The 14,148-nt window shown below is 30.7% G+C and overlaps 1 protein-coding gene across 1 annotated transcript in view; it reads left to right on the forward strand.

Annotated features, from left to right (window-relative positions):
• Positions 1-7,177, forward strand: part of LOC107440461 (multidrug resistance-associated protein 1) — a 58,006-nt gene extending 50,829 nt beyond the window's left edge. Inside the window, exons 29-31 of the mRNA XM_087163515.1 lie at positions 1,260-1,426; positions 4,487-4,681; positions 6,980-7,177. Coding sequence (XP_087019641.1) covers positions 1,260-1,426; positions 4,487-4,681; positions 6,980-7,091 — 474 coding nt within the window. The 3' untranslated portion in view covers positions 7,092-7,177. The remainder of the gene's footprint in view (positions 1-1,259; positions 1,427-4,486; positions 4,682-6,979) is intronic.
• The last annotated feature ends 6,971 nt before the right edge of the window (positions 7,178-14,148 follow it).

Genomic DNA, 14,148 nt, shown 5'->3' on the forward strand with positions numbered 1-14,148 from the left:
TGGAGGCATCGTACTTCTTCACTATAATAAACTTTTGAAATATTAGTGGAAGAAATTCCAGTTAAAGAAAGAAACATTTTCTCAGTGGATATTGCTGAAATTTAGTTTTAGTGTGGGATTGTGTGTTTGGATTTGTGTGGGAAAATGTTTTAATTTTTTTAGAATGTTCTATGATTTACCAATCATTGAATCTAAGAATCTCTTTGTTACGATCGTTATATTGAATTTAGAAAGATTTGGAGAAATAAATTTTTAAGAAATTGATGTGTGTGCAAAACAGTATAGAAGATAACTATACAAAACTGAATAATTTATTAATGAAACCGAGTCATTATTCCACGTAGTGTTAAAATATAAATGTTTAACAGTCAAAAGTTTAAGTACAAAATACTACAAACACACTATTTACTTGTGGTGCAAATTCAAGCTGTCAAACTGATGAGACGTTAATTCAATATTGTTGGTCTCCATATGCTCTAGTACGTAATAGAGATACGCCATTATAAGATTTAAAAAATCAAATAGTAATTAAATGATTTAGTTATATACAGGATTTTAGGCGGATAATTCACTGATTTCAAAATTAGAAATCTCTGAAACTAAGGTTGATGGAGAAATGAAACAAACGGTGCGTCTATTGTGAAAGTTGCATCCATTTTACACCGTATGTTTGAAATTTAGTTACACAAGTGGCCAACAGATGGTGCTGTAAAGTATACAGTGTTCTTACAAACACAAATGCCGTAAGAAAGTAATTTAACTTGTGGTATTCCATTACTAGAAGCCCATGTTGTTGCCTCAAATTTGGAACAACAACCTTCAACACATTTTAACCCTGGCACTAATCACTCTTTTTTTCGATTGTTTGCAGCGCCCTCTGTAAGTAATTTGTGTAAATGAACTCAATAATATCTATATAAATTTTTTACAGCTTTCACGAAATACTTACAGTTTGTTCAACTCCTCTATCGCATTTTGATTTCGTAATTTTTAATTTTGATATCAGCAAGTCAGCCTCTTTACATCCTGCAAATATCATGATAATCATATTTGCAGGATCTTTGCAAATCATGCAAATATCTTTTGTAAAAATCATTTTTTATTTTCTGCTTTTTTACTTTGAACTGCCGGAATTATTTTATTATAAGATTGTCAGAAGATTCACATCCTTAAACATCACAATAATTAACAATAACATCTGTTATAGTCGAATGTTTCTAAATGTGAAATAATTTAATAGTTTTGTTTTTATTAAATAGGATCCAGTTCTCTTTACGGGTACATTAAGATCCAATTTAGATCCCAATGATGAATACAGCGATGATGATGTTTGGCAGAGCTTGGAAAGATCTCACTTAAAGTCATTTGTGACTTCTCTGGATGAGGGTTTAGAGCATAACATTGAAGAGAATGGTGGAAATCTGAGGTATGTAGGGGCTCTTGAAATTGAAAATATCATTTTGATTTTAATTTCTTTCACTTTTAACCCTTTGCACTCGAAGTTCTTTCAGCTGTTAAAAAAATTGGATGCAACCATTAATATTTTGAAAGATTTTTTACAAACTTACCTTATAATACCAGAAGATCACCGAATGAAGTGGTAACTAAACATTAGGGTGAAAACATTTTCACATTTAGAGTGGTGGGTAATTTACAGGTGACAGAGGTGACCGGCAGTCACCTCTCGAGTGCAAAGGGTTGAAATGTGAGCCATTACTCAGCAGTTACACCGCATTAATAAAAATTTGAATTTTTGCCACTTATATAAAATCATATAATATTTAAATTCATTCTGTGTCGAAAGTTTTTTTGATGAAATCATTGCTCCTCTTTACATTGAGAATTAATTAATTTATGAAATATAAATAATAAACTCAGTTCAATTTAAAATTATTAAAAATATTAACTCCTTTTACAAGAACAGCGTCTAACTGACATCATTGTAGTCTTTAAATAATCGACCAGTCTAAATATTAAAATTTTTAATGCCTCCTATAATTGAAAGCCTCCACACGGTTTCTTATGGGTCTGATCGCACCACATTGAAGGTAAACTAGCCTTCGAAAGAGCCATTTAATACAATATCTAGTAAAAAGAATAAAGTGATTGCAAATATACTTCATAATTTTTTTTAAATTTATGACTGCGATTGGTTTGTCTTATTCACTTGTCAACAACTGCAGATTCAATTCTCAAATATACATATATGATAACTTTCTCTTAATTACTTTTGAAATAGAATTTGGTTTTATGCGCACCACTGGTTCACTTTTTAAATAGTCTGCACAGACTACTTATTAAAAACCATGTGAAGGCTTTCTGATGTAAGAGATCATGCCACGACTCAGCATAAGTTTATATTCATGACTTGTTAGTACATGATAACCAAGTAAAGATGAATCGGTTGGTGGCACTTAGCACCAAATACCGAGCTCGCACCAATATCCAGCATGTGGTCGCCACGCATTTTATGGCGTAAACAATAAGTTCTAAAACTTAAGCACATAAATGTTTAATCACATTTCTTATACTGCTTTGTGCGTCGAAACAAAATGTTGCTTTATCGCAATAGTTGTCTTAAATGGGTAAACCGTTGCAAGTACCTCGAGTACGAAAGGTTAATAAAATATTCAAATCTTTATTATTTTAGGGAAAATATTTAAAAGATCAAGTTCATACTAGTCTAAAAAATTTAAAGTAAATTTTTTTTGCCAAATAAAAGTGAAAAATTTCACGAATTTTATAATTTACTTAATCTGTAAGTGAAAATTAAGAATAAGTAGGCGTATGTTTCTTATCATTTTTTGTTACATTTTAAATCTGAGAGGACATTGACCATTGTCTAAGTTTAATTTTTTATAAATGAGAAAAATAAAGCGCTCTTAGAGTTATGTGAAAACAGATTAAAGTACCTTTCACAAACTTCAAAAAGTGTCTTTTTTTAAAAAAAGAAAATCTATTTTAGTACTTATACTTCTAAACTAGGAGGCTCCGCCCCCTGCTCGCTAACGCTCGCCAACCCCCGAGAATTGCTACGCTATCCTATGTTGTTCACGCCGTGAACCATGGCTCGCTGCGCTCGCTCGCCAATGAACACAATGTTCTAGCAGAAAGACATAATATATTATCATCAAAGACATAGTATTTTATCATCAAAGACATAGTATTGTACTTATGTAGAAGAATTCTACCAATGTTCTTATTGGCTTTTAAAAAAGTATTTTAGCTATTTAGATTGTACATGGTGAAAAAATCAAAACATTAGTTAAATAAGAAACATATTAGCAAAATAAATTATCAAATATTGCTTCACTAATATTCTGCATTTTAAAGCGTGAAAATTCAATGCATAAACAAACGCGAAATATAAAAAAATTCAATGCATTCAATACAAACACTTAAACGTTTTTTAAACGTTTAGGTAGCTCCCAGTAGAAAAATATCAATTCAACAGCGGCCTTTTAAAGCATTATCACTTCAATTAATTAATTAATTCCTAATTGAGTTTAAATTAAATATTGTCATGTTTTTAGTGCATGAATCTGAATTGAACAACCTGATAATGCTCACTCTGGGTATTGTTATCTGGTTGCTCACTACGTGCTCTTGCGCGCCGAATCCAATCAATTAAAAATGAAAACTGTTGCCAGCGCGAGAAAAGAAATATCATCGGTTTTATTGATACATACATACATACGTACGTATTAGCGTTTTATATAATATAGATTGCTCTAAACATTTACAATTGATTTACTTAAAGCTTTAAAGCATACAACTTTATTATGCAAACTCCATTGCCCTTGGACTTTTTTTAATTGTTTACGATATTTTCATAAAATAATTCATTCATTCCACAATTTAAAGATTGCCAAAAAATCTTGATTTCAACATTTAGTTTATCAAGGACTTTAAATTATTCCTGGTTTTGATTTTATAAATACAATTTGTAATAATAATTTTAGTCGACTGATTGATTGATGAATGATAAATCGTCTGATATTATCGATATTTTTAAATAGATTTGTGTATTTTCTCTTGAACCGCAATGGCTTAAAAGGATTAAAACACTCAAGAAGCGATCCAGGTTCAAATCCCAGCTGTGACTGCTCGAATTGAATTCTGTTCCCGGCTCGCACCAACCTCAGTACCGAAGAAAAATATTCTTGGTGGTAGACGGATTATTAGTTAGGATCCACTTCTTGTTCAGCTAACCTTGGGAGGTTTTCTGGCTTTCCTCTCCCACTAAAGCAAATGAAGGTTGGCTCTATCATAAAGTTCTTTGCAATGATTACTTTACTCCTTTGTTTGATCTTGAAGTTCCTTTGTCTTCTTCACTGGGTTCAAAAATACCTAACATTGATAGCCTCAAACTCAGAATTGGATCTACTGTTCAACGCCAGTTATAAAATAAAATTTAAAAAAAGTATCTCATAATGAGTTATGTTTTTGAAATAAATGATTAATCAATATGCAAAATATTTTTCAGTGCTGGACAGAAACAATTGGTGTGTTTAGCTCGAGCGCTATTGAAGAATACGAAGATCTTGGTTTTGGATGAAGCGACAGCCTCTGTTGACATAGAAACAGACAATCTCATTCAAAATACAATACGCACTGCATTTGTAAAGAATACTGTTATTACCATAGCCCATAGGCTGAACACAGTACTCGATTATGACAAGTAGGTATACTTTATTACTTCTCATTGTAAAAAAAAAAAAAAAAAAAAAAAAAAACGCATTCGTTTTGTTTACTAAATAACTTCCACAGATGCTAACTCGTTGATTACGGGGCGAGATTTCAAAAATTGGTAGCAAAATTATACTCAGAGTAGGACCAATAATCAGAAAATAAAACTGCTTCGCCTCCAAAAACTAGGGCTTTCCCTGATTGGAAGCAAACATAAAACTGCAAAGCTTCACAATGATTAAATCTCTTTTTTCTTTCTTTGTAAGAAAGAATCCTTTATCCAAGTACTAAACGAAAAACCATTTTGCTAAATGGTCCATAAGATTTTAAAGCTTTGATAAGAAGACTGATTATATCTAAATCTATTTAATTATTTTCAACCCATTTCAAACAACTTTTAAATAGTTCATTTTTAAATTCTTGAAATTTTTCAAGAATTTTTTTTATTGATATGAATTAAATCTTATGAAAATAAAAGTCCACCGAGTCATTTAAACAACCAGCTATGCATGAATGATATATTGCTGATACATTCAGGGGTGAAAGCGAGACGGAAAAGAGGAAAGGCTGGTAGTAAAACCATTTCAGTTATAGCTAGTTTTGGGGAGGAGTTTACTTATTCTTTTTTTTAAATTTTTCAACAATATCTACTTTATCTTGGAAAAGAAGCAGTTTTACATATATGCCAGAATTATAAAAGAAATCTTGATAGTTACAGATATTTCATTTTTTTCGAAAAAAATGCAGGAATGAAATGTTTTACGTGCCAGGTTTTTCTCTTTTCCGTCTTGCTATATAAGGGCTTTCACCCATGGATTTTTACATGCATTTTTACTAACCTTTTTAATACACCAATTACATACCTGCCAAATCTTCCGGAAGATTTTATTTTCATATTTAAAGTGGTAGTAAGTATATACTATTTTTTCTTTTATATACTTCAGTTTTAGATGATTTTGATCACCACTATTCTTACTAAAATTAAGCACATATATTAATATGCGTTACTATCATGGTTGTCAACTTAAGTTTTCTCAAATACAACGTATTTGTTTGCTTAAAATTGAAGTTTTAATTCCATTTTAATACCACTGGGAAAAATGATAATGGAAGGGATTAAAAGTTGGCAGGTATGCAATTATATTTGCAAGTACGTAAGACGTTTAGGAAGTTTTCATGTATTCAGCAAGATTTATAATAATGTTATTATTTATATATCTTCTCTTTTGTTAAAAATACAATTTTAAACTTTTTTTTTCAAAAATTTTAAAAACGCAATTTTATTAATTTTATAAGCTACCCATATTATTTTTATGTAATTGTGGATTCATTAAAAATATAACAAATAAATATAATTGAAATCATGGCAAAAAACTGATCCATTTAGCTCTGGGAATGTACTAGAAAAAAAAGTTCTTTTCAGGAGAGTGTTTAACTGATATCTTTTTATTTGTAGCAGAAATGATAAACAAATGAAGAAAATAGCGATTTTTTTATCCCAGGATAAAGTTTAACTGATATTTTTTTTAATTTCTTTTAGAAATATTAAAAAATGAATAAAAATTTTCATCCCAGGATAGAGAAACTTAAACCTTTTTATTTGTCGCAGAAACGATAAATAAATTTTTTAAAAAACTACAGCTTTCGCCAAAATAGGTTCGACTTGTTTCTTTGACTATCTAAAAAATTTTTTTAACATAGAAATAAATTTTCTTGCATTTTTAATTGATAAAAATTCGATTTTTAAGATCTTATTTCGTCACTTTATAAAGCAAATGAAACGGTGAAAAATTTACAAAGAATATGGTGTTTATTTATTGTATTTATTTATAACGATTTTTATATTTTTAAAACTATTTATAGTTAAACACGTTTCAATTCAAGTATCAGTTTTTAAGCTTTTCAGTCGTTAAATAGTGTTAGTAATAGCGTTAGTAATTTTGTTATTGAAGAGTCCCATGAATTTTTGTGCTTATGAAGTAATAGGACAAAAAATTAGAAAATTATATTATGAAATTTTTTTTAACAAATACACTATTTTATAGTAAGTGCACGAAAAATATATAATTAAAGAACAGCAAAAAATTTGAGAGAAAATTATAAAATCGAAAAGAAGAAAAGTTCTAACTTCTATATTCCCTCGTTTCTTGACGATTTCTGTTTTAGATTCATTCGTTTTAATTCAAAAATGTCATTTTTTGTTAAGAATATACTAATTTTTTGTTTTAAATTAATTTTGTCTCATTTAAAATTTATGCAAAGCAAAAATCTATTTTTCAATATATTTCAGAATTGTTGTTATGGAAAACGGAACAGTTCTAGAAGTGGGAAATCCTTCAACTTTACTTCAAGACAACGGATCAAGATTTCATGAAATGTGCAAAGATGCAGGACTTATCTAGAATTGGAAAACTAACTGCATAAATGTGCATGATTTTAATTTATATTTATTGATTTTATTTTGTTCATTAAAAATTTTATACATAAATATGTCTCCATGCTTTTTATTAATTATGTAAGTAAATTTAGTATACAATGTTTCAACTTGTTAGAATTATTCATGTTTTAACCCTTTCCGGTGCAGCATAGGCAAACTGGCAATACTAATTCAACAAATGTTACAATCCACTAGAAATGCAAAACTAATTACTTTAAATCAGTGGTTACCAACTGGCAGCTTGTTGATATCCCTCCTACCAGAAAACAAGCCATAGTGACGTCACTTCTATCCACCAGGCCAACTACTCTTCCAAGCCATCTTTAAATTTTTCTTGAAGATATTATTCCATGTGCCTACTGCCATTATCCCAGATGAAGGAGAAGAGTGTCCGCTTCGCGGACAGGGAATCCGTGCACGAACTCAGCCTAAGGCTCGCTGATAAGGGCCGCGAGACCTTAGACGCCTAGTTCCACTACAACGAACGAACGGCGGACCGCGAAGCATTTTTTTTTTTTTTTTGCGGCACGCGAACTAAAATATATTAGTTGTAATTTTTTGCGGACAATTTTCGTAAAAAATCTATAAGGGTTTAAAATACTTTTTTTTCGTTTAAAAAAAAAACTAATTTTTTCGTTTTTGTGAAATTTAACATACCAACGGTGCCAAAAAATTTATTTCTCATTTTTTGCATTCGAGAAAATATTCATTCAAATACAAAAATAATCGTGTATGTTGCTCTTTTTTATTTCGTTTTTTTTTTTTTTTTTTTTTTTTTTTTTTTTTTTTTTTTATGTGAATTCAATTTAGCATGTGTGTATCAGAAATTTTTTTGAAGAAATTCTCCCCTTTAACTTTTTGAACCCACTCATTTCGGACGAAATTATTTACATTTGTAAATTTTAAAACGCATAAAGGAGGTAATGAATCATGTTTTATTTAAATTCTTTGAATTGAATATGGCATGATGCTCGAGAATTTTTTTTTTCTTTTTTTTGCCATAATTCCTAATAAGTCGGAATTTTTTTTTAATAAAGTTGCGGCCCGTCATTTGACTGGTATTTTTAATTGCGGCCCCCGGCATCATGTAAGTTGGAAACCCCTGCTTTAAATTGTTAAACAGCCACTCGTCTTTAAAGAACAAAGACATGAAGCATGTCGCTTCACTTAGAATTCGAACTTGCAAACGTCTTGTCTGACTAAAATTTTCAATCTAAATTTCTTGTTCCCGAAAGGGTTAAGAGAGTTGTCTTCAAACATATATTATTTTTATGTACAGTTCTTCTCAAAGAGCGGTTCCTTTTCTAAGAGGAGGGGGAAATATGCTTCAAGTGTTTACTTACATTTACATTAACGAAGCAAGATAGTTTTGTGTTCCATAATACATTAATACTATAATCAATTATCGAATCTAAATCCAAAACAACGGAATTTTATAATGCAACGAGGTTTATAATTTTAAGTTTTGACTAAATTGCTGATTTTTAATTTTGGCAAACACTGTAGCTTTGACCTTTTCTTTAACCGCAAATTTCAATTGAAGATTTTATTCAGGCATGACATTAGCAAGAGCGATCTTAGTACATTACAATTAAGGTGACATACTTTGAGCTCTTTGATGTTAAAAGAATACCTGTTATAAAACGCTTAAACGCAATAATTGTAACACTTATAGTTGTTAGCAACCCTTTTTGAGTTAGTACAGCGTTTCTCAACCTTTCAGTATTCGCGGCCCAGTTTTCAATCGTAATTTTCATCGCGCCCCCCACTTGCAGTAAAATGTATGCAACAATAATGTATATTGAGTATTTTTAATTCTGTCTTTAAATTATTTTTAACTAACTACCAAAACAAAAGTAAGGTAAAAATCAGCAGCAATTGAGATTATAAAAACTATGTTTGGAGTTAATTTTTCAAAACAATTACAGTCCATACCTCTTTCAAATGATACTGTTGCTCGTCGAATTGGTGATACAGCTGAAAATGTAGTGTCAGCTTTTCTCGATGTTGCGTGACAAAATGTTTTCAATAAACTTTGAAGCAAGAGATATTAATAAAGATGCTCATTTCATTGCCTATGTTTGATTTTGTGATAATATGTCAGTAGTAGAACTACTTTTCTGCAAATCAATAGAACTCAAAACAACAGCGCTAGCATTATTTGCTATTTTAAATGATGTTATGAATGATGCAAACACAGAATGGAATATAAACATCGGAATATGCACTGGAATATGTATCGGAATATGCTTGTTCAATATCCGGAAGATTCGAAAGTATACAAGCACTAGTAAAACAAAAATCGCCTCAATGCGTCTGGACACATTGCATGATCCACAGAGAAGCTTTGGGTTCCAAAGAAATACGTCCTGGTTTAAATATTGTATTAACTGCGGTTGTAACCATTTCAAATTATATAAAAATGAGAACCCTGAGATCGAGAATCTTTTCTGCTCTTTGTAATGACATGGGTTCAGTACATTCAGAGTTACTATTTAAATGTGAGGCAAGATGTTTATCACGTGAGCAATTTTTGCAACGTGCTCATGAATTAAGAGAAGAAATCGTCATTTTCTTAGAAGATAACAGACCGGAAACCGGGAATTTACACTATTGTTTACTTGTAATGAAATTGAGATACTTGGTCGTCATATTCGAGAAATTAAATAACTTGAATCTTAAACTCCAAGGAGCAAATACTCATATGTTGGATACGAGTGATGAAGTTAATGCTTTTTGTAGAAAATTAGAATTGTGGGGCAGAAATGTAAAGCAAAAAAACCTAACAATGCTTGCAAATGTGGATAATTGTACTAAAACTTATAAGGCTGAAGAAGAATATATGAAAGTTACGTTTGTAACCATTGAAAATCATTTAGCCATGCTGGCAAAGAATTTTAAAAAGTATTTTCCTGCTCATGACAAACTGCTAGCAAGTTACGAGTGGGTTAGGAATCCATTTCATAAGACTCCCGAAGGACTCTCAATTGATGAGGAAGAAAACTTCATAGACTTCACGACAAGTGGCGAAACTGAAATGCAATTTAGCAATAAATCACTATTTGAATTTTGGCTGGAGGAGGATTTTTCTGCACTGAAACAAAGGGCATTTCGCATTCTATTGCCGTTTTCAATATCCTACTTTTGTGAAACTGGATTTTCTGCTGTGGCTTCTTTGAAGACAAAATATAGATCACGGCTAAATATAGAAATAGGACTGACAGTGGCTATTTCTAATATTAAGCCTCACCTCAAAAAACTTTGCTCTGCAGGACAGACCCAAGGAAGTCACTAAAAATGATTAATTTTTTTTAAAAATTTAGTATGTTTGATTAAGTAAGGTGGGTAAGCCAAAGGTGGCCACTGCTCCTAACGTAGCCCCCCCCCCCCAAAGTTAAATGAAATTTATTTTGAATCATAAGATGTCCCTTCTGCATTGTAAATCTTGAAAATCTGAGGTGCATGAGGCTGAATTGGAAGATATTTCCTTGAATGGCCCCCATTGTATGAAGTGATTTAATTATTTGCAGTTGTCGTTCTAATTTCCAGGTGAGGAGATAATGTGTTTAAATTCTTAGAACTTTGAGTTATAATATGTTTTCTGAAGGTTTATTTCTTTTTCTTTAACCACATTACTTTAATTCGAATTAATCTATCAGATTAATAGTTTTATGTCGTGCAAATGGTAAGAGAGACCTTATGTATGTTCCCAAGTGGCGCGACACTCGGGCCAGCTTCGGAAGCAAACGTGAAATCCATAAAAGAGTTAATTATAAATCATTACGTAGCATATTATTTCTCAAAAAGGAATGCTTGAATTAAATGCCAATTGATTTATTTCATTTTAAGCAAATGTGGAACTTTGGTATTTTTTAAATTTTTATAATATTTTGACGTTCTCTGCACTTTAGTAGACTTTGCGATATTTTGTTTCAAGTTTTTTGTTTTGTTTGCATTTTAAAGTCATTTTTCAGGTATTTTTTTATTTTTATGGTAGTTATGAGTGTTTTTGTGGTCGATTCTGGTATTTTCTTGCAAATTTGGGTGTTTTTAGATTAGTTATGGGTTTAGTTAGTTAACTCTAGTATGGTTATTTAACTCTTACTTGTTGGCTAATCCTTCTGAAAAAATTTACTCAATAATTCTTGATTAATTCTAATGAGTGAACTAAAAAGAATCACTAGTGACACAAGAACTATCAAAGTAAAATCAATAAACAAATTATACACTCTGAAAGCAAATATCTTTTTTAAAGTCGGGAAACTTGCTCCTACCAGCAAGACACTTAAAGTGCCTTTTTAAAGGAAGTTTGCCAGTCCAAGTGTTTTTTCTAAAGATAATTTGAGTAAGTAAAAAAGTGATTTCAAAACATGGCTCACCTTTGGAACCTGTGCGAAACCTTAGGTGCGGAAACAAAAATTTTAAAATTGTACTATAAAATAAATGAAATTTTGTTTTACAATTAAAAGTATACGTGATATACATTAGAGATAGGTGTAAGATGCTACAGAAAAAATTCAGATACACAGACTTAATCAGAAAATTATAAAAAAATCCTTAAGGCCAAGCCACCCTTGGCTCCCCACCTTAAATTTAGATTTAATAAGTTGTTTCACTTTAATAAGTTATTAAATATGTCAAAATGTATTTTGTTTTCTATGTATATGTGTGCTTTCCTTTCATCCAGTTAATCAATTTTTTTAAATAATATTTTCTCTTGAATATTCTCGCGCCACCCCTCCGGTGTGCTCGCGCCCCCCTAGGGGGGCGCGCCCCACAGGTTGAGAATAGCTGAGTTAGTAAATTAGCAAGATTGATTACGCTGCACCTTAAAAGGTCAAACTCGTATAGTTCCAGGTATTTGCATTAATAATATTAATAAACATTTTATTAAATAGATATCCACAGATGAAATTAAGACGAAAATGAGAAAAATATGGAAGTTTTCTGGGGAAGAACATGGGAAACTATTTTATTAAAAGTTGTTGGTTTTAGTATTGGTTGAAATAATTTAGGTCATTCCATAAAGAAACGATTAAAAAAAAACTTTTTTTTTTCTGATACTGAGTCCTATAATGTTGAACAGTTAATTGTTGAAATTGACTGAAATTCAAGTAGTTTTTAAGAAGTTTGTTTTCGTTGAGTGGCAACAGTGTGTCAAACATTGTTATTCTGATATCCTCATGATTAAAGTTGAAAATATTTTGTTAGGATCATCTTTAAGCCACTGAAATTCATTTTTGCCTGTTATTCACCTACATTTAGATCAAACTTCTAACTATTCTTAGTTACTTTATTCGTCAGTGAAGTTAAAAAGATTTTTGCTTAAAATATAAATGGTTTAAGTTGAATTACAGTGAGAGGGTTTCACACTTACCAGTGGAAGACAGCAGATAGTGCGAAACATTTACCTCATTCACAGTTGTCAGTAACCGTGTTAAACCAACGCCTCCTATATCTGAAAGCCTCCACACGGTTTCTTATAGGTAGTCCGATCAGACCACTGTGATAGATATCCACTTTCAGAACAAGTCACTTAATACAAAATCTAATTAAAATAAGAAAGTGGTAGCAAATATATGACTAAAATTTGTTTTATTTATGAATATTATTGGCTTACCTTATTCACTTGTTATATTACCGCTACAGATTCAATTCTCAAATATATATGATAAATTTCTCTCAATTACTTTTATAAAAGGTTTTAAGTTCATGCGCACAACTAGTTCACTTTTTAAACAGTCTGCGCGGACTACTTATAAAAGACCGTGTGAAGGCTTTTTGATGTAGGAGGGGATGGTTAAACTCAGATTTACAGAAATGGCAGATGTTAATCTTGGAAGAAAATATTGATTTACGTTTGTGTTTCATATTTGTCAGTGGTCTGATCGGACTACCTATAAGAAACCGTGTGGAGGCTTTCAGATATAGGAGGCGTTGGTTTAACACGGTTACTGACATATATGTATATATATATATATATATATATACATATATATATATATATATATATATATATATATATATATATATATATATATATATATATATATATATATATATATATATATATATATATATATATATATATATATAATTGGTTTCTATTGAAACTGCATCGAAACAGGACAGTTTTAATATAGGTATAGTTGAAGAGATATGTATTAGACAAAATCGTTTGATTGCGGTAAATTAAATTTTTACTCAACGGCATCACGTCAAATGATTCTGAATATAGTTAATCTTTACTTTTAAGGAATGAATTATTTAAAAGGCGTTTCATCGAATCTAACAACGTAAACCTACTGGGATGGACAAAATATAACAATAAAAAATATATTGGAATTAATTTTTTACTAATTGTGTTAGTTCGTGCCTTACATTTTCATGTTACATTTTGTGGTATTGTTTAGTACTCGTTAATTGATTACTAGCTAAATACCCGTTCTTTGTACCGGGTGGAAAAAAGAGAATCGATAAATCAGAGATGAGCAACACTACAAAATCATGCACAAAACTGAAAGGCAAAACCGGCACAAATAATCCGCTATAATAATTCCAATGATTTTTATTTATTTATAATTTTTTGTCTCCTTTTTCGGCAGATTTATGTCATTAGATTACACAAAGCAGGTATTTAATTGTTCATCCCATCAAAAAGAAGATTAACGACATTCGGTATCATCTGGCATAATGTTGCTCCAGGCAACTCATGATATTAAAAATTTTCCTCAATCAAGTTATTTTCTTCTGTACTTGTCTTCCAAGAGCCTTAAAAATCTATTTCCCCAGTATCTATCATAAAAATGTACCGTATTGATGCAGCTGTAATTGGTCCTGAAAGTTACTCATAAAACGCATTGAATCAGTGTAAGAGTATGTTTGATGAATATTAAAGCTGCATCAATTTCCAATAGGCCAATAGTTCTGACCATCAAAATTAAGCATCATTGTTGCCCAAATATGTAAATAATTTAAGATACGATTTCTGTGCTGAATGCAATCTGGTATTTAGGCATAGG

Source organism: Parasteatoda tepidariorum, chromosome 5 (genome assembly GCF_982258835.1).
Source record: "Parasteatoda tepidariorum strain Cologne lab strain chromosome 5, Ptep-v5.0, whole genome shotgun sequence".
Taxonomy (NCBI): Eukaryota; Metazoa; Arthropoda; class Arachnida; order Araneae; family Theridiidae; genus Parasteatoda; species Parasteatoda tepidariorum.